The 26,342-nt window shown below is 52.3% G+C and overlaps 1 protein-coding gene across 5 annotated transcripts in view; it reads left to right on the top strand.

The window, feature by feature from the left end:
• PCDH1 (protocadherin 1) overlaps positions 1-26,342 on the top strand; it is a 190,479-nt gene that overhangs the window by 122,817 nt on the left and 41,320 nt on the right. For 3 of the 5 annotated variants that reach the window (XM_084636547.1, XM_084636550.1, XM_084636546.1), the window contains exon 5: positions 2,080-5,871. The exons of 1 other annotated variant lie outside the window; for it this stretch is intronic. In XM_084636547.1, coding sequence (XP_084492673.1) covers positions 2,080-2,465 — 386 coding nt within the window. In that variant the 3' untranslated portion in view covers positions 2,466-5,871. Of the gene's footprint in view, positions 1-2,079; positions 5,872-26,342 lie in introns of those variants that run through there. One more of the 5 variants, XM_084636549.1, reaches the window with a different exon arrangement.

Genomic DNA, 26,342 nt, shown 5'->3' on the forward strand with positions numbered 1-26,342 from the left:
AACATCACCCTTTTTGCTCACACTTCTAAACTTAATCCAGAGACACTCAGGTTTTTCTGCAGTTTCATACTTAAGCTCTGAGCAGTCATACTGCTCCCTTACATACATTGCAACTCCCCTACCTTTTCTGCCCTGCCTGTCCTTCCTGAACAGTTTATATCTATCCATGACAGTACTCCAGTCATGTGAGTTATCCCATCAAGTCTCTGTTATTCCAATCACATCATAATTCCTTGACTGTGCCAGGACTTCCAGTTCTCCCTGCTTGTTTCCCAGGCTTCTTGCATTTGTGTATAGGCACTTGAGATAACTCGCTGATCGTCCCTCTTTCTCAGTATGAGGCAGGAGCCCTGCCCTCTCGCGCGCTCCTGCTCATGCTTCCTCCCGGTATTCCACGTCCCCACTTACCTCAGGGCTTTGGTCTCCTTCCCCCGGTGAACCTAGTTTAAAGCCCTCCTCACTAGGTTAGCCAGCCTGCTTGCGTAGATGCTCTTCCCACTCTTCATTCGGTGGAGCCCGTCTCTGCCTAGCACTCCTCCTTCTTGGAACACCATCCCATGGTCAAAGAATCCAAAGCCTTCTCTCCGACACCACCTGCGTAGCCATTCGTTGACTTCCACGATTCGACGGTCTCTACCCAGACCTTTTCCTTCCACGGGGAGGATGGACGAGAAGACCACTTGCGCCTCAAAATCCTTTATCCTTCTTCCCAGAGCCACATAGTCTGCAGTGATCCGCTCAAGGTAATTCTTGGCAGTATCATTGGTGCCCACGTGGAGAAGCAAGGAGGGGTAGCGATCCGAGGGCTTGATGAGTCTCGGCAGTCTCTCCATCACATCGTGAGTCCTAGCTCCTGGCAAGCAGCAGACTTCTTGGTTTTCCCGGTCGGGGCGGCAGATAGATGACAGTCCCCCTGAGGAGAGAGTCCCCGACCACCACCACCCGCCTCCTTCTCTTGGTAGTGGTAGTCGTGGAACCCCCATCCCTAGGACAGTGTATCTCATGCCTTCCAGTCGGCAGAGTCTCCTTCTGTTCCCTTCCCTCAGATGTATCATCTAGTCCACGCTCCGCATTAGTACCTGTGGAGAGAACATGAAAACATGTCTGACTTTGCCTCAGAGTGGGGCAGGGGGTGGCCCGAGGGATGTCTGTCTTTGTTGCGGGTGTGTTGGTACTTAGGTATACCAGGCTTTGCCCTGATATCCAGGTACGCCTGGATGTGCCCAGGGTGGGGAGTGGCTGGTGCCCAGTGATTCCTGGCTGGTGCCTGTGTCGAGGGAGTGGCTGGTCCCCACGGATGCCTGACTGTGCCCGGGGAGGAATGGCTGGTACCCAACAATGCCTGGCTGTGCCTGGAGTTGGGTGGTAGCTGGTGACCTAGTTTTTCTCTCCTTTGGTGTGCTATTTTCATCTCCCTCCTGGCGTTCTGCGATATCATCACTGTCGATTGGGGAATTCCCTGTAGCAGCATGGGGGCAGGTGAATGCCAGATGCGCTGGGTCAATGGCTGTGTCTGCCTGGGTGTAAGGGCCACACTTGCAACAGGGCCTGTGCTGAGCCTGAAAGGGCCCCGGCCCCAGGGCTGCTGCAGCAGTGAGTTTGAAGATGGGGGCTGGAATCACGAGTCCCGGGTTTTAGGCCCAGCTCTGCCATGCCTTTTTATGGCCTTGGGCCAGGCTGCGCCATAGGGTTCCTCTGCCTCCCAGGAACAGGGCAATTTGTGACACGTGGCCCATGCCAGCCTCCCGGTGCTCGTGCTAACTGTGATTGTTCAGCCTTCCCCAGGGCCTCATGGCAGTGAGCTTCCAGAAGTACTGGAGTCCTCTCTGGCCTGGGACGGGATGACAGAGATGGGACATTACCTTCTAGAGTCCCTTTTGCCCCTGCCACCAGTGGAGAGGCCACGACAGGAAGCCTGTCAGCGAAATGTCCCCCAAAGTGCCATGTGCTTAGCGCTGGGGGGGGGGTGTGTGTGTGTCAGGCCTGAGCGGTGCCCTAGGATCCAGATCCAGCAGTGCTCCCATGTTGTGGGGCTTGTGCACATAGGGTTAACGCCGTTCTTACTTCCCTTCTCCACAGATCTCCGGCCTTTGCCTGATGTTGCCATGACTGGGACCTGCACCCGGGAATGCACGGAGTTTGGCCACTCTGACACCTGCTGGATGCCTGGCCAGTCCTCCCCGAACCACAGGCCCAAGAATGCCCTGAAACTCTCCACTTTTGTGCCTTACCAAGAACGGGGGAGTCAAGAGCAAGTTGGGAATGGCAGCCCCAGACTCTCGGAAGAGCGCAGCACCAAAATGGCCAACCTCCGCCTGCTCCCCACATACAGTGCCTTCTCCAACTGTAGCCATGAGCCCTGCAAGGACTCCCCTATGGAGGAAATTCCTCTCACCCAGACCTCGGACTTCCAGCCAGCCACCACCCCCTCGTCTCAAACCGCTAAGAGGGAGATCTACCTGTGAGGCTGGGCCCAAGGGGTGGGGAGCAGACACTTGAGGCCAGTTTCCAGAGGAACATTTGAAACTTTAATGCTTTATCGCTCCTGCAGCCGGTTCTCCAGGTCGTTCCCAGTTTCCACCCCCCTTCGGGTGAGATGCCCCAACTGGCCTCTGAGGACACAGGGCAGGGCAAGGGACAGGAGGGCCTTTTTAACTCATTGTCTTCAGGCAGGGGGTGTGTGTGTGAAACCTAAGGAATTTCCAAGCACTTGAGGGTGCGTCTCTGAACTGCTGTGTCAGGGAGGGCTGGGCAGGCTCCGAGTGCAGAGGACACGGCTGGGGTGAAGGGCTTAGGTACCAAAGGTCCATGCAGAGCTGGTGGAGTTCCTGGGGCACAGGATAGAGGGTGTCTCCATGCACAGGGAGCAAGCTGCCTGTTGCTTTACTGTAGACTCCTGTAAATATGAATCTTAGGAATGACATTCAAATCCTGCCTGATTGAAACTTTTATTGTCCTTGAAACAAAAGACATTTCAACAAAACAAACCACAGGGAGCAAGTTCCAGCGTTGAATGGTTTGGTGCATGGAAGAGCACAGGGGAGCACAGCTTCCAGTCCACACTCCTGTTCCATATTGTAAATAGAGATGTGATTGGTTCCTCAAACAGCTGGGAATGGGAGGAGAGGGGCAGGGGCCTGTCAGTGCGGCTGGAGGCTTTCTGGTTTTACATCCTGGCCCGCTTGCCAAATGCTGTCACTGTGCCCATGGGCTGCAGGGTGTCCAGGGACTGCTCAGTACCAGAGATGAGGGCCTATGCTGAGGGGTCCCTTTCGGGTGTGCCAGTGGATGGCAAAGCTGAAAGAGCCAGGAGGAGGCCTGGGGAGCACCGGTTTGATAACTATATCTCTGGCTGTAGATGTCCTTGGCTCTAGCTCTGCTGGAGGGAAGGGAGGCACAGGTCATTGGGCCTCACCCCTCCCCTTGCACCTGCTGTAGTGCAGGGAACTCCCATGGGGCCATCTGTGCCATGAACTTGACCTTTGACCTGTCCGCCTGTAAGCCACCATTTGCCTTTGTGAGGAGGAGCTTTGTCTCAGGGTCACACCAGGGGCCACTGGCCCCTGCAAGCTGGAGTCCCGCTGCCCTTAGGCCACAGAGCCACTCTCAAGGGCTCCAGTATCCTCTTCCAGTGTCAAAGGTCATCCAGTCTCCCTGGGGTGGCACCCTAATGCCGTGCCAGGTGCCAGCAGCATCTGAGCTCCCCTTCACAGGGTACCAAACCCAGGGAGACACTGTGCAGGGTAGAGAGGAAGGATGGGTGCCGTCAGCTTGAACAGGTGCTCATAGGAATGGCCCGTGGCTTGGCCAGCCCGAGCAGGGCATGGATCAAAGGGGTGGCCCTGGTGGGACACAGGAGCTTCTGCTGGCTCTGCTTGAACTCTCTTGGAGGCCTTGGAGCTGTTTTGGTGACTTGGTTTCTGTCCCATTCTCAATTGTTCCAGCTCTGGCCTGACCCCCTGCTCCAGACACTTGGGCTGTCCCGCCTGGAGCAAGGTGAGGGTAAGTCATGCCTCATTCTCTCTAGGATACCTCCTTTCCTCTCCTCATCCAGTAGGGGTGCTAGAAGGGGGGTGAGATGCCCCATTGTTCTTCCCTTCCTATCTCCTCAGCACTCTTCATCACTCAGCTCTTCCTTGGGCAGTGAGGCCAATGGCAGCTTCAGGATAACATCCCCTTTCCTATCTTTGGTCCATGCTTGGCCTTTGAACATAGGGGGAGGGGGTGGGAACATTTTATGTCTCCTGGCAGGGCAGCCTTTCCTCTCTCGTGCCTGTGGGTGGCTAGGCAGGACTTGTTCAACACTGGGTGCTTCCTGCAGGGAGAGGGATTTGCAGCTCCATCCCATCAGGCCCAGAGGCCTGCAATTCCTGCAGTGAGTCTCGGGAGGTTCGGGGCAATGGCACTTGCCCTCCCTTGCCTCCTGGTGTTCAGTCCCTTGCTGAGTAGCTCCCAACCCTTTGCTCTGGCAGTGGTGATGGGATATGGCCAACTTCATGGCGTAGCTTCCTCAGGGCTGTGTGGCCTGATGGACACAAGCTGAACCAGGTCTGCCCAAGGAGCTCAAGGCCGAAAAGGCATAGAACTGACAAGGCCTGCGGAAGGGCCGCAGAGACTGAGGCTCCTAGCTGCCCTGCCCTACCCTGCCCGCTCCCCCAGCTCCCTGTTCTTGTGTCACCCTCTCCCAGGTGATGTGATGGGGGACTGTGCCACCACAGTTCATACATCTAGAGGTGTCGCTTCAGGGAGTCAGGACCCCCCCTTCCCACCTCTCCTGTCACAGCTCTCCTGCTTGGAGGGCACTGGTCCAGTGGGTCTCTGTGGTGGACATCGCCTCCAGGTGGGTGTCCGTCCAGGCATACCTGTTCTGCTCTGCTGGCAGTGCTGTGGGGCCCGTGTTCCCCCTGGCCTGGCTGCCTGAGCACGTCACTTTCCTGAATATGTTTTTATTGTAATTCTAGTTTCAGGGCCTAACTGGGCAGAACGTGCAATTTGGCCATCTAGGCCAGGATCCTTGATTCCTCTGCCAGCTCAGATGCTCGCTCCCCACACCCAGGCTCAGGTCTGGGGCAGCATCCCTCTGGGGCAGGCTCCCCAGGAGAGCTATATGACCGACACAGATGAGGGGCACTGCTTCCAAGAGGGAAAGAGTGGGCCCTGGCTCTCCCCATGGCCTGGTCTGCAGGATGGCTCCCCTACTCGCTGCTTGGGTCACTCAGGGAACCCTGAGGCTCACAGCCCTTTGGTTTGGTTCAGGAGCTGCCTAAGGCAGCACAGCAGCTCACTCAGCCTGCATACACGGCCATCTGTGCTTCTCAGACCCTTTGGTTTGGGACTGAGGGGGGAATCTGCCTCAGCAGGGAGGGCAGAGGTGGTGCTGGGATCAGCCCACATGTGAGGGATGAGGTGGTGCTGGGATTGGCCCAGGGTGAGTGTGTAGGTGGTGCTGGGGATTGGCCCAGGGGTAGGGGTGGAGGTGGTGCTGGGATCACCCAAGGGTGGGAGCGGTTCTGGGATCAGTCCCAGGGTGAGGGTGGAGGTGGTGCTAGGGATCAGCCAAGGGGGGAGGGGTTCTGGGATCAGCCCCAGGATGAGGGTAGAGACGGTGCTGGGATTGGCCATGGGGGGAGGGGTTCTGGGATCAGCCCCAGGATGAGAGTGGAGACGGTGCTGGGATTGGCCATGGGGGGAGGGGTTCTGGGGTCAGCCCCAGCATGAGGGTGGAGGTGGTGCGGGGGATTTGCCATGGGGAGAGGGTGCTGGTGCTGGCAGGGAGAAGCTCATTTGCACAAAGATAAGCCAGAAGGATAAAGCCTCTGCACATGGGGGAGGGAAGGCTCCCCACAGGCTCCGGTCTAGACAAGCACAGTGAAGGGGGGTGGGGGGTTACAGATGCCCCTTAGGGAGGGAGGGGGGTTCACTGTATTTAGCACTGCACTAGGACAAGCCAGGGGGTAAAACCAAAGGTGGGAGCCAGGGAGCAGTCAGGCTGTGTGGGAAGGATCCAAGCGACCCCATTGTAGCTCTTCAGTGTTAGTTCTATTTATACGAGATTTCATTTCCTTGCTTGTGATGCCTTGTTTTTTGTACAGTTTTATGTACATGCAGGTGTAGCTTTTCTAAAGGAGAAATCCTATGTCAGAGGAAAGTACCCAGCTATTTTTCAGATGGTGACCTATGTCTAAGGCAGCGCCTATTGCTAAGGTTGTATTGCTCTCAACATGTGATGCATTTCCCTGTGCGGGGAAGGCTTTGGGCCTTGGGTTTGGTTTTTCCCAGGCACTGTGAGCACAATTGATTCCCTTGTAATTCTTTCTGTTCGGAGCAGTGAGCATGACACCTTGTGAGCCCCTTTCTGTTCTCTCCCCTTCTGTTTGTTTGCTGAGCTGTCAGATGACAAACTCCATTGTAATTAGCCCTTCCCAAAGCTTTACAATAAAAGTGTGAAAACCCGGGTGCTGTGCCTGCTGGATTCTTCCCTGTGGGTTGTGTCCGCAGGGTCCTCGGAATCAGGGAGAGGACTATGTGCATGAGGGGCTTTGCATAGGCTCACTGCCTCCCTGCTTCCTCTCCTCGGCCCCATAGCACTCCCTTGCTGTGGGGGGAAAACCCCTGGCCACCCACCGAGGCTGAGAGCTTGGCTCATCCATTCACCATTACCCCATTTCCAGAGTAGGGTGTTTCCAGATGGGGCCTGGATCAAGCACAAGGAGCAAATTAGCCAACCTTGCCAGGCCCTGGCCTGCAGTGCCCTGGTGCTAGCCATGATTAGCTCAGCAGGCCTGACTCAGGTTCAGCACCCGACTCTGGCTCAGTGCCTATATGTCTATTCTCTTGGGATGCGTGCCTCCCCCGAATACTTACCATGTCCTGGCTCTGCAAAAGGCCCAACTGCTTCACGCGCCTTCATGAGAGCTTGTCTGTGCCAGCCTGTCCTCTGAGAGCTGACACCTGCCTGCTCTCCAGAGAGGGGATTTTAACTGTTCAGAGCCCTTTGATCAGTTAGTTCTCAGCCTGGCAAAGCAGCCATGTCACTTCTGCCTGGGGCTGGGAATATGCCATTGGCCTGTAATTGTTCAGCCAATGTTTGCCAGGAGGGTGCTTAGCTAGAGCCATTGATTTTTTCCCTGCTTGTTTTTCCAGCAGACCCGTTTAGCTAGAACAACACACTCAGACCAGGAAGTGTAATACACACTCACACCTCAGCAACCAAAGGTCACACACACTGGTCATTAGCTTATCACAGCTCAGGGCTAGTCTACACTAGAAGCGCTACAGGGTGCAGCTGCACCGCTGTAGCACATCTTGTGAAGACACTCTATGCCGACAGGCATAACTCCACCCCCGTGAGAAGCAACAGCTATGTTGTGGAAGCTCTCCTTCCAACAGTGCTATGCTCATCGGTGCTTAGGTCAGTGTAACTTACATCGCTGGGGGAGGGGGTATTCACACCCCTGAGTGACATCAGTTATATTGCAGGAAATGGTAGTGTACACCTGGCCTCAGTGTTGTGAGATTGTTACACAGCATCACCATGTCGGTCATACACCCCAACCACTCACCATGGAGCTCAGCTCTAGGACTGGAGAGCGGCATGCCATGCGGCTTAGTAATGAGAACTTCCACCCCCACCCCGCTACTCCTCAGGGCACAATGCATTGGGAATGGGGGGTGCCCGTGGATTCAGTGCCAATGGAAGTGTGATGTGTGCGCTTGGCAGCCTTGTGCCACACTCATTGCTCACATCCATACCCTGCAGTGACTCCTGCCCCAAGGCACACTGACACAGGCTGTCTATCAGCCCCCATGGGTGCCCCAATACCAGGGGGAGCACAGCAGCTGGTAGGGACGGGATAAGAGCAGCCTCTGTCAGGAAAGGGATAGACAATAAAACAGAAAATATCATAATGCCACTCTATAAATCTCTGGTACCCCCACACCTTAAATACTGCATGCAGATCTGGATGCCCCATCTCAAAAAAGATGTACTAGAACTGAAAAAGGTACAGAAAAGGGCAACAGAAATTATTAGGGGTATGGAACAGCTTCTGTATGACGAGAGATTAGAAAGACTTGGACTTCTCAGATGGAAAAGAGACAACTAAGGGAGAATATGACAGAGGTCTATAAAATCATCAATGGTGTGGAGAAAATGAACAAGGAGGTGTTATTGACCCCTTCTCATAACACAAGAAGCAAGGGTCACCCAATGAAATTAATAGGCAGCAGGTTTAAAACGAACAAAAGGAAGTACTTCTTCACACAACGCACAGTCAACCTGTGGAACTTGTTGCTAGGGGATGTTGTGAAGGCCGAAAGTATAACTGTGTTCAAAAAAGAATTAGATAAGTTCATGGAGGATAGGTCCATCACAGTGGCGTAGTGGTTAGCCAGAGTGATCAGGGATGCGGTCCCATGCTCTGGGTGTCCCTAAACCTTTGACTACCAGAAGCTGGGAGTGGTCAACAGGAGATGGATCACTGTTAATTGACTGTTCTGTTCATTCCCTCTGAAGCACCTGGCATTGCCCACTGTCGGCAGACAGGATACTGGGCTTGATGGACCATTGGTCTGACTGATTATGGCCATTATTAGGTGATTATGGTCTCTGTGACAGCCCAGGATTGGCATGCTGGACAGCTGGTCAGGGCTACAGCCCTGCCTTGGGCTTCAGTGACAGGCATCAAAGGGACATCCTAGAGATCAGCCTAATGGACAAGAGGGGGGGAGGGTCCAGAGACTCACCACCACGATCAGCCTCCCCAACAGACGCCATGGGAACCTCACCCCCATATCAGTCCCACTAACAGATGCCTCAAGGACCTCCTCCCACAGATCAGCCCCATCAATAGGTCAGGAATGGGCAGGGTCAGTGTCTAGGGATGGGTCTGGTGAATGTCTCTAGGGAGAGGGAGGATGATGGGTTGGCAGCTAGGGCAAGGGATGAGTCAGCTCAGTGTCTAGAGTATGGGATGGATCAGGTCTGTGTCTTGGGGGGGTGGGGGTGGGCGGGGAACATCATTATCTCCCTCCCTGTCCCAGAAGCAGTGGGTGAGACTTTGCTCTGAGGCTGGTGCCCACCTTGCTTTGGGCACTTGGCCTTGCTCTCTCTGAGCTGGTGCTGCAGCTCCTGCCGCACAACACTTCAGCCCTTGTTCTCTGTCCAGCCCCCAGCTGGGGGCTCTGCACGCATCTCTAGGGTGCTCCCCTGGAGGGAGTGCTTCTCCACCCTGCAGCTGGGCTGGGGCGGGTGGGGGGTGGCACTACTGCTCTTGTAGCTCCTGCCCCTCAGCAGCTTCCATTCCTGTGATTTGGTCTGCCCCACACTCTTTGCTCCCTGTCCCCTAGGCTCAGGCCCCTCCCTCCCCTGCTCTCTACTCCAAGCTGCCAGTTTGTACAGCTTCATGGGTGTGATGTATGAAAATGATTTCATGAGGAAGTTTTCATACATACTCATAATTTGCATAATAGCATAACTTTCTGGTCAGCACATCCTGCCCCAAGCAGTGGTGGAGCCGGCCTTGGCAGCTTGAAGTTGGGGGAGACAGGTGGGGTGGTGGGTGTTGGGTCAGAGGGCTTGTCAAGGTTCCTCCCCCACTCTGAACTCTAGGGAACAGATGTGGGGACCTGCATTAAAACCTCCTAAGCTTACTTTTAGCAGCTTAGGTTAAAACTTCCCCAAGGTACAAATTAATTTTACCCTTTGCCCTTGGAATTTCCACTGCTACCACCAAACTTTAACTGGGTTTACTGGGAAATGTAGTTTGGACACGTCTTTCCCCCCCAAAAATCTTCCCAACCCTTGCACCCCACTTCCTGGGGAAGGTTTGGTAAAAATCCTCACCAATTTGCATAGGTGACTACAGACCCAAACCCTTGGATCTTAGAACAATGAAAAAGCATTCAGTTTTCTTACAAGAAGACTTTTAATAGATGTAAAGGAATCACCTCTGTAACATCAGGATGGTAGATACCTTACAGGGTAATTAGATTCAAAACATAGAGAATCCCTCTAGGCAAAATCTTAAGTTACAAAAAAGACACACAGACAGGGATAGTCATTCTATTCAGCACAGTTCTTTTCTCAGCCATTTAAAGAAATCATAATCTAACACATACCTGGCTAGATTACTTACTAAAAGTTCTAAGACGCTATTCCTGTTCTGTCCCTGGCAAAAGCAGCATACAGACAGACACAGACCCTTTGTTTTTTCTCCCTCCTCCCAGCTTTTGAAAGTATCTTGTCTCCTCATTGGTCATTTTGGTCAGGTGCCAGCGAGGTTATCTTTAGGTTCTTAACCCTTTACAGGTGAGAGGATTTTTCCTCTGGCCAGGAGGGATTTTAAAGGGGTTTACCCTTCCGTTTATATTTATGACATGCCCCCCAAATCTCAGCTAGAGTGAAACGCTGGCTGGGATTTCTTCCTGGAGCTCTAGGAAAAACAGAGTTAATAAGACACATGCACCTCTAAATATACTACCAAGTACATAAAGACTAACAATATTTTCCACATCAAGGACGATTTTAACCAGTTGATTTTGGGAAACTTTCACAGGAGAGTGCATCAGCCACTTTGTTAGAAGCTCCTGAGATGTGTTGGATGTCGAAATCAAAATCTTGGAGAGCTAAACTCCACCGAATAAGTTTTTTGTTATTTCCCATGGCGGTATGAAGCCACTGTAGCGCAGCATGGTCGGTTTGCAGGTGGAAACGCCGTCCCCAAACATATGGGCGTAGCTTTTCCAGGGCGTAGACAATGGCGTAACATTCTTTTTCACTGACTGACCAGTTGCTTTCCCTCTCAGACAGTTTTTTGCTGAGAAACACTACAGGGTGGAATTCTTGATCAGGTCCTTTCTGCATTAAAACTGCTCCCACACCACGCTCGGACGCATCTGTGGTTACTAGGAACAGTTTGTCAAAGTCTGGGGCCCTTAGTACAGGGTCAGACATGAGTGTCGCTTTAAGCTGGTTAAAGGCCTTCTGACACTCTTCGATCCACTGAACGGCATTTGGCTGTTTCTTTTTGGTTAGGTCTGTCAGTGGGGCGGCGATTTGGCTGTATTGCGGTACAAATAGTGTGTAATAACTGGCCAAACCTAAGAAGGATTAAACCTATTTCTTTGACTTTGGGACAGGCCACTTTTGGATAGCATCCACTTTGGCCTGTAGGGGGCTGATAGTTCCTTGACCCACCTGGTGTCCAAGGTAAGTCGCTCTGCTTAGGCCTATTTGACACTTCTTAGCCTTAACAGTTAGTCCTGCCTCCCTTATGCGCTCAAGGACTTTTTGTAGATGTTCCAGGTGTTCCGACCAGGAATCTGAAAATATGGCCACATCGTCAAGGTAGGCGACTGCATATTCTCCTAATCCCTCTAGGAGACCATCTACAAGTCTTTGGAAGGTGGCAGGTGCATTTCGCAGCCCGAAAGCGAGTACATTAAATTCATACAGCCTGAGATATGTGGTGAAGGCTGACCTTTCCTTGGCGGATTCATCTAGCGGTACTTGCCAGTACCCCTTGGTTAAGTCCAAGGTAGAGATGAACTGGGCCCGTCCCAGTTTCTCTAATAGTTCATCAGTGCGTGGCATTGGATAGTTGTCTGGGCGAGTTACAGTATTTAGCTTACGGTAGTCCATGCAAAAACGTATCTCCCCATCTGGTTTGGGAACTAGAACCACTGGAGATGCCCATGCACTTCCAGAGGGGCGGATTACACCCATCTGTAACAGATCCTGGATCTCCCGTTCTATAGCAGTTTTAGCTTGAGGAGACACCCAGTAAGGTTGGACTTTAATTGGGTGAGCATTACCTGTGTCAATGGAGTGGTATGCCCGTTCAGTCAGTCCTGGGGTGGCTGAGAACATTGGTGTGGAGCTAGTGCATAGCTCCTTGATCTGCTGTCGCTGCATACGCCCAAGGGTCATGGAGAGGTTCACCTCTTCCACACCACCAGTACTTTTGCCTTCGTAGTAGACACCTTCAGGCCACTCAGTGTCGTCTCCTCCCTGGGCTATAAACTGACAAACCTTTAATTCTCTGGAATAAAAGGGCTTTAGAGAATTAATATGGTACACCTTAGGCTTTCGTTTGGAGGTGGGAATGCTATGAGATAATTAACAGCTCCCAGGCGCTCCTGGACCGTGAATGGCCCTTCCCACGATGCTTATATTTTATGGGCCTGGGGCGCCTTTAAGACCATGACCTGGTCCCCTACTTTGAAGGAACGCTGTCCGGCATGTTTATCATACCAGGCTTTTTGCTCTTTTTGAGCATCCTGTAAGTTTTCTCTAGCAAGGGCTAAAGAGGTTCGGAGGGTGTTTTGTAGGTTGGTTACAAAGTCCAGAATGTTAGTTCCTGGAGAAGGTGTAAATCCCTCCCATTGCTGCTTCACCAACTGTAATGGCCCCTTAACCTCATGGCCATATACAAGTTCAAATGGGGAAAACCCTAAACTGGGGTGTGGTACAGCTCTGTAGGCAAAGAGCAACTGCTGCAACACTAGGTCCCAATCATTGGAGTGCTCATTTACAAATTTATGTATCATGGCCCCCAAAGTTCCATTAAACTTCTCCACCATGCCATTTGTTTGATGGTGGTTAGGAGTGGCAACCAAGTGATTTACCCCATGAGCTTCCCAAAGGTTTTCCATAGTTCCTGCCAGGAAATTAGTCCCTGCATCTGTGAGGATGTCGGAGGGCCAACCTACCCTGGCAAAAATGTCTGCTAGTGCCTGGCACACACTTTTAGCCCTGGTGTTGCTTAGAGCTACTGCTTCCGGCCATCGGGTGGCAAAATCCATGAAAGTCAGTATGTACTGCTTTCCTCTGGGTGTCTTTTTCGGAAAAGGACCCAGAATATCCACAGCTACTTGCTGAAATGGAACTTCAATGATGGGGAGTGGCTGGAGAGGGGCTTTGACCTGGTCTTGGGGTTTTCCCACTCTTTGGCATACTTCACAAGACCAGACATAGGTAGAAACATCCTTGCCCATTCCCTCCCAGTGGAATGACCCCCCAAAATGGTCTTTGATCCTGTTCACCCCAGCTTGGCCACTAGGGTGATCGTGGGCTGAGCTCAAGAGCTTGGCCCTGTATTTAGTAGGAAGTACCAACTGTCTGAGGATGCCAGTCTTCCTGGTGTCCACCAGAAAGAGTTTCCTTGTATAAAAGTCCTCTTTCTACAACAAACCTGGATCGATTAGAAGAGCTGAGAGGTGGTGGGTTGCTCCGTACCACCGTCCAAGCTCTCTGGAGGCTTTCATCTGCTTCCTGTTCGGTCTGGAACTGTTCCCTTGATGCTGGAGACATCAGTTCCTCATTGGATTGTGGACCTATGCTTGGTCCCTCTGGAAGCGATGTAGGGGATGGGGCTATTTCCATTGACTGTGAACCACTCTCCGCTGGGACACTATGTTGGGGTTCAGGCTCCAGCTGAGCCTCTTGTGTAGGGTTATGGGCTGCTGCCGGTTCAGGTTCAGTGGGGGCCTCTGGTGTTGAGGTTGCAAGTACTGGATTCAGTGCCGGCAATGGATCTGGTGCTGGTTGTTCCTCTGGTTCCGGTTCTGGGACTGGTTCCGTCTGGGTCTCTGGGACTGGATCCACTACTGCTGTTGCAGACATTGGCCTGGGGTCCGGGTCCATCACCTCTGACCGGGTCCTGATAGAAGTTTCTGGAACAGAGCTAGGCTTCACGGCTTGTTTAGCCTGGCTGCAGGTGACCATTCCCACCCTCTTGGCCCGCTTCACATGATTGGCCAAGTCTTCCCCCAACAGCATGGGGATGGGATAATCATCACAGACTGCAGAAGTCCACGTTTCTGACTAGCCCTGGTACTGGACGGGCAACTTGGCTGTAGGCAAATTGAAAGAGTTGGACTTGAAGGGTTGAATCGTCACTTGGATCTCTGGATTGATTAAATTGGGGTCCACTAAGGAAGCATGGATAGCTGACACTTGTGCTCCGGTGTCCCTCCACGCGGTGACCTTCTTCCCGCCCACACTTACAGTGGGCCACTCCAAAGGTATCTGGGAGGTATCTGGGACTGCGGACCTCTGGTGTGATTCCGGTGCAATGAACTGTAATCTGTTGGGGTTCTTGGGGCAGTTGGCCTTTACATGCCCCAGCTCGTTACATTTAAAACATCTTCCAGCTGACGGGTCACTGGGGCGAGGTGGGTTGCTGGAGAACGGGGTGGTGGGACGATAAGGTGTCTGGAGGGTTCTTTGGGAGGTAGGTGGGGCCTTGGGCAGCCCCTGGTAATAGGGTGTGGTCTGGGGTTGTCCCTTCTGGTCTCCGCTCCAACTGCAAACAGTTTTCTTCTTCTCTGCCACCTCCACCCATCTGGCTCCAATCTCTCCTGCCTCAATTACAGTTTTGAGCTTCCCATCTAGGATGTATCTTTCTATTTCCTCAGGAACACCCTCTAAGAATTGTTCCATTTGCATTAGGAAGGGCAAATTTACTGGAGATTCAACACTTGCTCCTGATATCCAGGCATCCCAATGTTTCACAATGTGGTAGGCATGTCGGGTAAATGACACGTCTGGTTTCCACCTTAGGGCTCTGAACCTCCGACGAGACTGCTCGGGTGTTATCCCCATTCTGACTCTCGCCTTGGATTTAAACAGTTCATACTTGTTCATGTGTTCTTTAGGCATTTCAGCCGCCACCTCAGCTAAGGGTCCACTGAGCTGCGGCCTCAGCTCTATGATGTATTGGTCGGTAGAGATGCTGTACATAAGGCAGGCCCTTTCAAAGTTTTCTAAGAAGGCCTCCATATCATCGCCTGCCTTGTAGATGGGGAACTTTCTGGGATAGGAAGTGGTACCTGGAGAAGGATTGCTAGGATTTGTTGGTATATTCTGCTGAGCCTTTATCTTTTCCTTCTCCTCCAGTTCTTTGGCCCTTGCCTCCATTTCCCTCTTGTGGGCAGCCTCCTGTACCTCCTTCTCCAGCCGCATGAGTTCTATCTGTCTTTCATGTTCCTTTTGTTTTTCCTCAGCCTGAAATCTGGCTAATTCCAGCTTTTGTTGAGCCGTGGATTCTGTCATCCTAACCTCTCTGTTTTTAACTAACTTTACACCCGAGGTTTAGAAATAAACAAGCAAAACTTGGCTGTAAAATTTTGCTGTGCTGGAATAGGATACCTATTCTCTGATAGTGATTGTCAGCCTACAGAAAAAGACAATTCCCTATGTCTCTGCTCTGGCCCCAAATCAAAGCAAAAAACCTCCAACTACTTGGAAACCTGCTTACCAGCAGCCCAAAGGAAAAAAAAATTCCTCTCAAGCCTGTGCTCCTCGTAAAAAAGAATCAAAATCCTAAAATAAAAAAAACCCTGCCACTTTTGTCTCCAGGCAAGTGGGTAGAACACCCACCCCACCCCCCCATTTACTTTTAGGGAAAAAAAAAAACCTCTGGTTTGCAAAGACTGTGAATTTCCCTGCAGGAGTTAATTACTCCGCCTCCAGGCAAAGAAAACCTGCAATTCACAAAGATCATAGAATCATAGAATATCAGGGTTGGAAGGGACCCCAGAAGGTCATCTAGTCCAACCCCCTGCTCAAAGCAGGACCAATTCCCAGTTAAATCATCCCAGCCAGGGCTTTGTCAAGCCTGACCTTAAAAACCTCTAAGGAAGGAGATTCTACCACCTCCCTAGGTAACGCATTCCAGTGTTTCACCACCCTCTTAATGAAAAAGTTTTTCCTAATATCCAATCTAAACCTCCCCCACCGCAACTTGAGACCATTACTCCTCGTTCTGTCATCTGCTACCTTTGAGAACAGTCTAGAGCCATCCTCTTTGGAACCCCCTTTCAGGTAGTTGAAAGCAGCTATCAAATCCCCTCTCATTCTTCTCTTCTGCAGGCTAAACAATCCCAGCTCCCTCAGCCTCTCCTCATAAGTCATGTGTTCCAGACCCCTAATCATTTAATCAGATAATCCCCTTTTGTCTCTGCTCTGGCCCCAAAGCAGAGAAAAAACTAGCTGCTTTCATTTGGACCTCCTTTCCAGCAGCCCCAAAGGAAAAAACAATATTTCCTTTTTAAAATCTGTCTTTCTGGTTCAAAAAATCTCAAATTGATCTCAAAAGGATTTCAGGTTAATCCCACCACACTGCCACCATGTCAAGGTTCCTCCCCCACTCTGAACTCTAGGGTACAGATGTGGGGACCTTCATGAAAACCTCCTAAGCTTACTTTTACCAGCTTAGGTTAAAACTTCCCCAGGGAACAAATTAATTTTACCCTTTGCCCTTGGAATTTCCACTGCCACCACCAAACTTTAACTGGGTTTACTGGGAAACATAGTTTGGACACGTCTTTCCCCCCCCAAAATCCTCCCAACCCTTGCACCCCACTTCCTGGGGAAGGTTTGGTAAAAATCCTCACCAATTTGCATAGGTGACCAGAGACCCAAACCCTTGGATCTTAGAACAACGAAAAAGCATTCAGTTTTCTTACAAGAAGACTTTTAATAGACGTAAAGGAATCACCTCTGTAAAATCAGGATGGTAGATACCTTACAGGAAAATTAGATTCAAAACATAGAGAATCCCTTTAGGCAAAACCTTAAGTTACAAAAAAGACACAGAGACAGGGATAGTCATTCTATTCAGCACAGTTCTTTTCTCAGCCATTTAAAGAAATCATAATCTAACACATACCTGGCTAGATTACTTACTAAAAGTTCTAAGACGCCATTCCTGTTCTGTCCCTGGTAAAAACAGCATACAGACAGACCCTTTGTTTTTTCTCCCTCCTCCCAGCTTTTGAAAGTATCTTGTCTCCTCATTGGTCATTTTGGTCAGGTGCCAACGAGGTTATCTTTAGGTTCTTAATCCTTTACAGGTGAGAGGATTTTTCCTCTGGCCAGGAGGGATTTTAAAGGGGTTTACCCTTCCCTTTATATTTATGACAGGGCTGGATAGCAGGTTTCTGGGGCAGTGGGTGCTGGAGAGTAATGGGGGGCCAGGCTTTCTGGGTGCTGTCTGGGGCTGATGCTGGAGGCTAGGGTGACTAGGTACTGTTGGGGTTGGGTGGGGTGTTGGGACATCTGTGGGTGCTGGGGCAGGTAGGTTTGTGCTGGAGTCAGTTTGGGGGCCTTGTAGATGGAGGCAGGGGTCCAGCTGAAGGTCAGGGATGGAAGTTTGGCTGGGGGTGGGAGGTTTTTCAGGGAGCTACGGGCTGACTGGAAGGCAGAAGGGCTGGGGTACTGAATCCTTGCACCTTCTGTCCACCCCAGGCCATGTGTCTCCAGCAGCTCCTTCCCTGCTACAGCTCCGGGACAGCAGCCCACACAGACAGACTATGGCCTGGCTGCCCAAAGCTGGGACCCACAGCAACCACAGGGGGATCTGCATCTCCGGCAGCATGAGAGGTTCTGGCTGAGGTGCAGGAAGGCATGAATGTCCCTGCAGTGTCCTCCTCTCCCACCCACCCTGGGAACAGCTCCCAGGTCACCCCAGGGCAGGCACATGGTGCCACCTCGCAGCCCGCTGAAGTGTCCTCACGTGGGCTGCAGCGAGGAGCCAGGTCTCCGCTTCAGCTCCCCACCTAGGGTTCCAACGCTCCCCCTTCTCTGCTCACTGCCACCCCGCTGGCCCTGCCCCTCTCTCAGGAGCACAATAGGGAGTGGGAGGAGCTCAGCACTCTGTTGTCTGGGCCTGAGCAGCTCAGTCACCCCAGTGGTAGCCATGGAAGGAGGAGGATGGCACCAGGGGACTTCCAGTGAAATTCAGGGGGAGACAGACAGGCTCATGGCAAGACAAAGGGCCAGGGGAAGGGGGACAGGCCAGGCCAGGCAAGGCAAGGAGAGCAACAACAGTGATGGGTGAAGGTCTGGGATAGTGATGGGGAACAGGAGAGGGAAAGGGACCAAGGGAACGCTGCAGGGCCAAAAGGGGCAGCATGGGCTGGGGACTTAATGCCGAGGCCAGGGATCCACGATGCTGGGATCCAGTTGCAATCCTACCACTGACTCGCTGGGTGCCCAGGTCACCACACCATACCTCAGTTTCCTACTCTGCAAAATGGGGATAACAACATTGTCCCCTCCCACCCCTGGTGTGCCAGCACCGCCAGACCTGAGCTGGGAAGGTCAGTGCAAACATGAGTGGGAGACGGGTTGAGTCAGGGAAGCTGCGCACTGCCTGGCCCCTGCAGCAGCTGCTTGGCAGTGGTGTGTGGCGATGGTGTAAGGCAGTGTTTTTCAAAGTACAGGCCCTGCACAGCGGGTCCTGCTGAAGGTCAGTACTGGGTCATGGAATGTCAGGCACTGGGTCACCTTGCTGATTCAAACGCCAACGATTGTTGCCATGCAGCAGCTCTAAAGGGGGACCTGGAGAGGAGAGAGGTAGGGGGTGGGCGGGAACCGGGGAGAGGAGCAAGTTGGGCCTCTCCCAGGCCCCAGAGCTCACTGCTGTCAGCAGGGAGAGAGAGAAGCCTTTCTCCCGGAGCTCCGTATTCCCTGCCACCTGCCTGCAGTGGGAGAGCGGGTCCCCTTCCCCCAGAGCTCTGTGCTGCCAGCGGGAAGAGGGCTGGGGGGCGTCCTCTGGCCCCAGCCCTGGGGCAGCCTGCCTGCACCCCAATTTCTTCATCCCTGGCCCCACCCCAGAGCCTGCACCCCCAGCCAGAGCCCTCACCCCCCTGTTTCCCAACCTTCTGCCCCAGTCCTGAGCCCCCTCCTGCATCCTGACTCCCTCATCCCCAGCTCCACCCTAGAGCCCTCACCCCCAGACAGAGCCCTCACCCGCGCACTCCACCCTCTGCCCTACCCTGGGCCACCTCCCACGCTCCTTACCATAAGCTTACTAATGCTAGTGTCTAGTGTTAGTTATGTAAAGTGGGTTAAGCTGGAAGGTATTGCAATATTATGATTTTATGAAAACTCTAGTCAAAAGATATAATTATGTTGGGTCACGGCCATCAACAATTTTCTTCAGCTGGGCCATGAGGAAAAAGTTGAAAACCACTGGTATAGGGGAGCAGCCCATTAACGTTGCCTGACACTTCCCATCATACAGTAGTGATCAATGGCTCCATGTCTAGTTGGCAGCCGGTGTCAAGTGGAGTGCCCCAGGGGTCGGTCCTGGGGCCGGTTTTGTTCAATATCTTCATAAATGATCTGGAGGATGGTGTGGATTGCACTCTCAGCAAATTTGCGGATGATACTAAACTAGGAGGAGTGGTAGATACGCTGGAGGGCAGGGATAGGATACAGAGGGACCTAGACAAATTGGAGGATTGGGCCAAAAGAAATCTGATAAGGTTCAATAAGGATAAGTGCAGGGTCCTGCACTTAGGACGGAAGAACCCAATGCATAGCTACAGACTAGAGGCCGAATGGCTAGGCAGCAGTTCTGCGGAAAAAGACCTAGGGGTGACAGTGGAAGAGAAGCTGGATATGAGTCAGCAGTGTGCCCTTGTTGCCAAGAAGGCCAATGGCATTTTGGGATGTATAAGTAGGGGCATAGCGAGCAGATCGAGGGACGTGATCGTTCCCCTCTATTCGACATTGGTGAGGCCTCATCTGGAGTACTGTGTCCAGTTTTGGGCCCCACACTACAAGAAGGATGTGGATAAATTGGAGAGAGTCCAGCGAAGGGCAACAAAAATGATTAGGGGTCTGGAACACATGACTTATGAGGAGAGCCTGAGGGAACTGGGATTGTTTAGTCTGCAGAAGAGAAGAATGAGAGGGGATTTGATAGCTGCTTTCAACTACCTGAGAGGTGGTTCCAGAGAGGATGGTTCTAGACTATTCTCAGTGGTAGAAGAGGACAGGACAAGGAGTAATGGTCTCAAGTTGCAGTGAGGGAGGTTTAGGTTGGATATTAGGAAAAACTTCTTCACTAGGAGGGTGGTGAAACACTGGAATGCATTAGGGAGGTGGTAGAATCTCCTTCCTTAGAAGTTTTTAAGGTCAGGCTTGACAAAGCTCTGGCTGGGATGATTTAGTTGGGGATTGGTCCTGCTTTGAGCAGGGGGTTGGACTAGATGACCTCCTGAGGTCCCTTCCAACCCTGATATTCTATGATTCTATGATTCTATGATACACATGCATCCAACCGTTTAGTTTAAGAGCTCTCCCTCCTTCCTGGCTTGCAGCAGGAGGAGCCTGATATTTGAATGCAGATTGCATTTGCTGGCAACCTTAATTTGGGCATTTCTTTACAGTTGAGTGCCTGACTTAAAAATGGAGAGTCAAGCACACAGCACTGGCCTAGTCATTGTGAAAGGCAGAATGGCTCAGTGGACGAGAGATGGGTTTTGTTCCTAACTCTGTCACAAATGACCTAGTACAAATTCTCAGTTGCCCTATCTGTGCAATGTGGGGTGGTACAGGCCGGCCTCCTAGAGCAGGAGTATGAGTTCTTGCTCAGTAAGGAAGTCTGTGAAGATTAAAGACTTAATAACAACACTCAGAGGAAGAAATGAGATTGGGACTCATGGTCCCTTGTTCCCAGCCCAGAGCACCCTCCCTTAGGCTAACAGGAATTTTCACAAGCAGGCGGGCTGGGCAGCACCTCACTTTGGCCTGGGAAAATGCACAGCACCGTTGTAACATTCAGAGAAGTATGGGGTCAGCATATAGCAAGGGCCAAGTTTCTATGGCTTATCTTAGCCCAGCTAAAATGGATTTTTATAGTCACCTCCCTGACCCAAGCGAGACCCCTGCCAAATTTCAAGCCCTAGCTCCAAAGCCTGGAGGCCTAGAGCTGTTCAGTTTTAGGTTGGCAAAACAGCCTCCTCAGCAAAGCTGCCTTCACTGAAATGTTCAGAAAGAAAATCATGCGGTGGCTGAGCGTGAGGGCGGGAGTTCCAGCACTGGCGGCTGCAAGCTGGCAGAGCTGTAGGCAGCCAAAAGCAGCGTCTGTACTACAGACTTTGGCCGGCACGGCTGTGTCGCTCGGGGCGAGCTCTGACTGGCAGAAGTCCTTACCGTAAATGCAGCTAGATGGCAAAGGCACTTTTACCAAGTCAGCTTATTTTGTTCATGGGGAGGGATAACCTATAACTGCACCAGCCCAGTGGTGCCGGTAAAGCTGCGCCTGCACTAGGCACAGTGCTCTGGGCTAGCTCTCCTGGTGACGAGCTCCTGGTGTCCCCTGGCCTAGGAGTGGCAGTGTCAGGCAGCCTGACCTATCTGCATCACTACATGCTCAGTCTGAGCAGTGCCTCCTGGGGGGCCAAGCCTCAGTGTCTGTCACATCAGCGACTGCTTTCCTGGGTGGCACCCAGGCACCACAGTGAGGGGTACAGTCCTAGCCTGCCTGCAAGGGATGGAACCCAGGCCCGTTGCTGGGCAGACTCAGGAAGCAGCAATAGTGCTTGGCCTTGCCTTGGGGAAGCCACAAGTCATTTCTGCCAGGCTGGCTTTCGTTTGTGGGAGGTCGTGCCCTCTGCAGTTATCCCCTGTCTGCGTATTGCTGGTACTCACTGGATGAGTGGGGCACGTCTGCTCCACGCCTTGCCAAGGGAACTGGCCTCACACCTGGCCCAATGGACGTGGGGTGGAGGGTGGCGGGATTTCTTGGAGTAGGAGGGTAGCCCCTGTAATCGCTCACAGGATGGCTTGGACAGAGGCAGCGGGAAACCCAGCCCAGCCTTTGCTCCTATCTCTCCAGTTGTCTGGCAGTGTTGATGAAAGGGATTAGGAAATTTAGAACATCCTTCCCCCAACCCTTGAATTGAAGCCCCAGCAGAGTTTGCAATTCAGTCTATTCCCAGAGGCAGGTTAAGGCAGAGGAGTTGCAAACAGCAGCTAATCTGAGAAGCCACAATATTCCTTCTGCATTTGCAGGGCGAACTGGGATCTTCCAAACCAATGGTATCTACTCAGCTACCTCAACAGCCAACCACTGCCAGCCACTTCTGACCCCACACCTCAGACAAGCCTGCACCTCACTTTGCTATTTAACAAGTCCTGACTAATTTTGTTCACCCCAAAGCTCTGTCAAGGCACCTTAGCCCTGAACACTCCATCCCCACCATTCCAGTTCTGGGCCCTTCCACAGCTGTGTAAATACATCTCAATCCTGACTGAACACCCCCTCACTTCCCACTGCTACTTTGCCAGTCCTGGGCACCCCCATCACAGCTCTGCTGATGCCCCTCAGTCTTGAGCTACAGCCCCTGGAATGGTTGGTTTGTATTGTGTTTTAATCACACCAGCACCAAGGAAGTCACTCAGTTCGAAAGGGAGTGGTTAGGACTGAGTGCAAATATGAGTGTAATTAGTGACAACGAGTCATACAGTCTGTTACAGCTGCCACCACAAAAGGGGAGAAGCCTTCTTATACAGTATACAATTATAGTATCTAACCTAATCATCATCATCTATCTATCTATCTATCTTTCCAGAGTGCCAATCACCATATTATCTCAGCTCCAATACTGTAAAGATCAGCCAGAGTGACTGGGACAAAAGACAAAGAGACACAAACTATCATTTCAGGCTTTTCCAATGAAGCAATAGGTGTGAGATTTATTGGTGGTTTAGGTGTTAATCCCCCTCCCCCTGTTCTCAGCATGGATAGCTGGCTGCCATTATAAAGCCCCCTTTTGGCCCCACTGTATCTTTGGCTTGGGAAATAGGGTTGGCCTGAAAATTGCCAGATTTACCCCTGCAGCAAAGGGGAATATTCCACAAAGTTTGAAGGCAAGGCTTTGAAATGTCCCCTGTCTCCATAAGGACTTGTTGCTGCCCTTCCAAGCTTTCCATAGGGCATGTCTTTACCGCTGTGAGCAGCCCAGGTGATCGGCACCAGGTCAGCCTAGCCCAGGTGTGAGCAGCCCCGGTGCAAAGCCCTGCTGGGGTTATTGCATCCTCGCTGGTGCTGAGCTCCCTAAGTGTGTCCCACTCCCTGCTGCATCCACGTCAGGGCCGGCCCACAACATTTTGGCACCTGAGGCGGGGAGCTCAAATGGCGGCCCCATACCCCCTCGCTTGGGCCAAAACTTTGAAACTCTGGGTCCTAGTGGCGCCCCCCCCAGCAGCTGCCTCAGTTCGCCTCATGGTAAGGCCAGCCCTGGTCCACATCCTGTGGCTCTTTGTGCGGCACTGAGCTGAGCTGCTCTGCCATTCTCTCCCAGTGAATTGTGGGAGAACTTGCTTGTCCCGGGCCCAGGGGAGAATGGGTAGGAATTGGCAGACTGGCAGCCCTAGTTTTTGTTATTATTAATAATTGTCGTAGTGCCTGGGAATCCCAGGCACTGGCCACAACCCCCATATTGTGTCAGGCGCTTTAAGAACATAGAACAACAAGACAGTCCCTGTCCCACAGAGCTGACTGATTCAGGTGCCTTGGCCTGCATTCCCACTGCAATGCAGGCGGGTGACCCGCCCGAGGCAAAGCCTAAACCCCAGGATGAGCCAGCTACCATGGAGTAAAGCCGCAGGGCATGGAGTGATAGGGTTTTGTGTGCGACTGGGAGGCAGGTTAGTTAGCACCCCAGCAACAGCCCAGCTTAACACTGCAGCCAAGACAAGCGCAGAAACACCTAGACAGCTTGGTGCTGGCTTAATTGGAGGAGGCAGGTTTTAATTAAGCCAAGTTGTTAACAACCTGCAGCTGACCCTTTCAGCCCAGCCATGCTCCCATTGATTTCAAGAGGAGTTCTTTGCCATTGGCTTTGGGGAGAGCAGGGCAGGGCCCCAGCTGCATGAGAACGCTGCCCTCTATTGGCTGTTTGCAGCTTAGAAAGGGCAGGGAACCATTTTGGTGGCAGCTGCTCATAGCCCTTCTGCTCAAGCAGGAGAGGCCTGTTCTCCATGGCGTGCTGGTCCCAGGTGTATTCCACCCTTGGGTGCCCATATGCCATGTGCCTGGATTCAGAAGTTTTTTCCAAGCAGCATTAATTGACCCGCACATGTGCAGCATCTCCCCTCGTACTCCCTATTCAGGGTACAAGGGGCAGTGAAGGTCGATGGCCCTCCAGTTCCTTCTGCCTGCTGCCTGGCCTGAGTTGGATCCCTGTCCCCCTTCCCTCTTCTAAGCTCTGGAAGGGTTTTTGTACGTCTTTGCTACCAATAGTTATCCTCTAGTTTAGAAATCTTAATTGTACATAGTATAGTCTAGTATAGCATAAGAAACGTCCTTCCCCAGGTTGGGGGAAACCCTCTTTGTTGGGGTCCCGGGTTTCCAGAACTGTGTCTCCTGCCCTTGCTCCTTTCTCAGCAGCAATAAGCATCAACGGTGCTACTACGGTCTGGGCGAGGTGAACATATCTGCGAAGTGCAGCATCTGTAAGTCCTTTCTGCCCAGAACCAGAAAGGCCTGAGCACTCAGGCTGAGGAAGCACCTGATGGGAGAGGCTATGAGGCCCCAATCTGACCCTGGCCCAGGAGACCCCCTATACATTGGCCTCAGCCAACCAGTGGTGCCTCTCTGAGCATGAGAGTAGAGCGGAGCCGTCGGCACCGAAGCCCAAGTACTGAGAACACAGGGCTGCCCATGAGAGTAAGAAACACTGTTATGGGCATGAGGGCAGATCACCGCAGTGAACTGCCCACAAGAAGTGTGTTCCCTCCCTGAGCCATGCCAAGTCAGGTGAGATGTCATGTACAGATCCCATGGAACCAGCACCGAAGGGTCCCTGCTTGATGGGTAGGGTGAAGAAGAGGGATCCAGTGGTACTGACAGTGACCAGGTACAAGGGCATGCAGCTAGGCCAATCCCATCCACCAACACCTGTCCAGATGTACCATCGATACTGCCTCAGCAATATGGAGACTGGCCAGTGTCAGTGGTCAAACCAGGTCCCTCTGGTGTCTCGATGGGAACCCCACAGACTCTGAGCTATACAGAGACTTTTCTGACACTGGAAGAGGTCTTCCTCCCCTATCCACAGTCCTCGCTTTTGTTGGGCCTGATGGTTCTCAGGGAGGCTCCTACTCTGCCGCAGGAGAGACCCTTCATTATCAATTGGACAGGGGCCTCCTGGTACCAACAGTACCACCCTTTCCCATGGCACCATCATCAGACTCAGAGGAAATAGTCCCACTGATGTCTCCGACATGGTGCAGAAGCCCAGATACACAGCTGCAGCTACCCTACCCACCCGGGTATGACTGCCCCGCCCCCCCACCCCGGGACGCCTGGTATCACTTTGCGTGGGGACCACCACAACCCATAGCCCCCTCCTTTTGGCTGTATAGCGGACTCCCGGACCTGTCACAGGAATCCTACTGCTCTTCCCCCTCTTGTCCGACCATTCTTTCAGTGTACCAGAAGGAAGATGCCGAGCTGGTACTGCCGGATCCTCCTAATCACCCTCTCTGCCAGATGACCACCGGCAATATCAAGATCTGCTCCAAAGGGTGGCTACTGCCTTGAAAATCCTGCTGGAGGAGATCCAGGACCCCCAACATGGTCTCCTGGATATTTTACAGCCACAGGGACCATCCAGAGTGGCCCTCCCCATAAATGAGGCCATACTGGAACCTGCTGGAAAGGTCTGGCACACACCAGCATTGTGTGTCCCCACCCCAAAGGGAGCCACGAGACTCTATTTTGTGCCAGCCAAAGGGGCTGATTTCCTCTTGACACACCCTGCCCCTAATTCACTGGGAATGCAAGCAGCCACAGAAAGGGCTTAGCAGCACTCCCAGAAATCCACCCTGCCAGATAAAGGATCAAAGAGGCTGAATCTCCTCAGCAGGAACATCTGCTCTCTAGGCCTTCAGTTTCATATTGCCATCTACAGGCGTTGTTGGCTAAATATGACTAAGACTTACACCAGGCTGGTGGGGTTCAAAGACAAACTCCCTGCTGAAGATCTGGCCCAGTCCTTGGTGGATGAGCGAGGCTGGTGGCAAATGGACACAGCTGATACTGCATCCTGATCCTTAACCATAGGGCTGGTCATGCATAAAGACTCTTGGTCCAATCATTGGTCCAAAATACTATTCAGGACATCCCTTTTGATGAGGCCAATCAGCTAAAAGATGAGTGGATGTCCGCAATCCCTGAAGAATGTGAGATCCACCCTAACGTCCCTGGGGATCTACACTTCAGCCCCCAGGAAAAACATCAAAACAGCCCTTCAGATCATGGCCACCCTCTTCCTATTTCTCCTACTACCAATGGCCAGCTGAACCTCCCTGAAAGCACCTGAGATCCCAGACAGCCTGTTTCCTGGCTCCTCCCACTACCACATTGTCCATGTCCTCCCAACCTCAGGGCAAAGGCCACTTTTGACATCCAGGTTGAGACCCATGCACCACCACTGATGCCGCCTATTTCACCACCCATCATCTTTGGAGGCCACGTCACCTTCTTCGCCCACAGTTGGAGCAAGATCAGCATGGACAATTGGATTCTGGAGATCAT

This window comes from Lepidochelys olivacea (assembly GCF_965140295.1).
Source record: "Lepidochelys olivacea isolate rLepOli2 genome assembly, chromosome: 8".
Taxonomy (NCBI): Eukaryota; Metazoa; Chordata; order Testudines; family Cheloniidae; genus Lepidochelys; species Lepidochelys olivacea.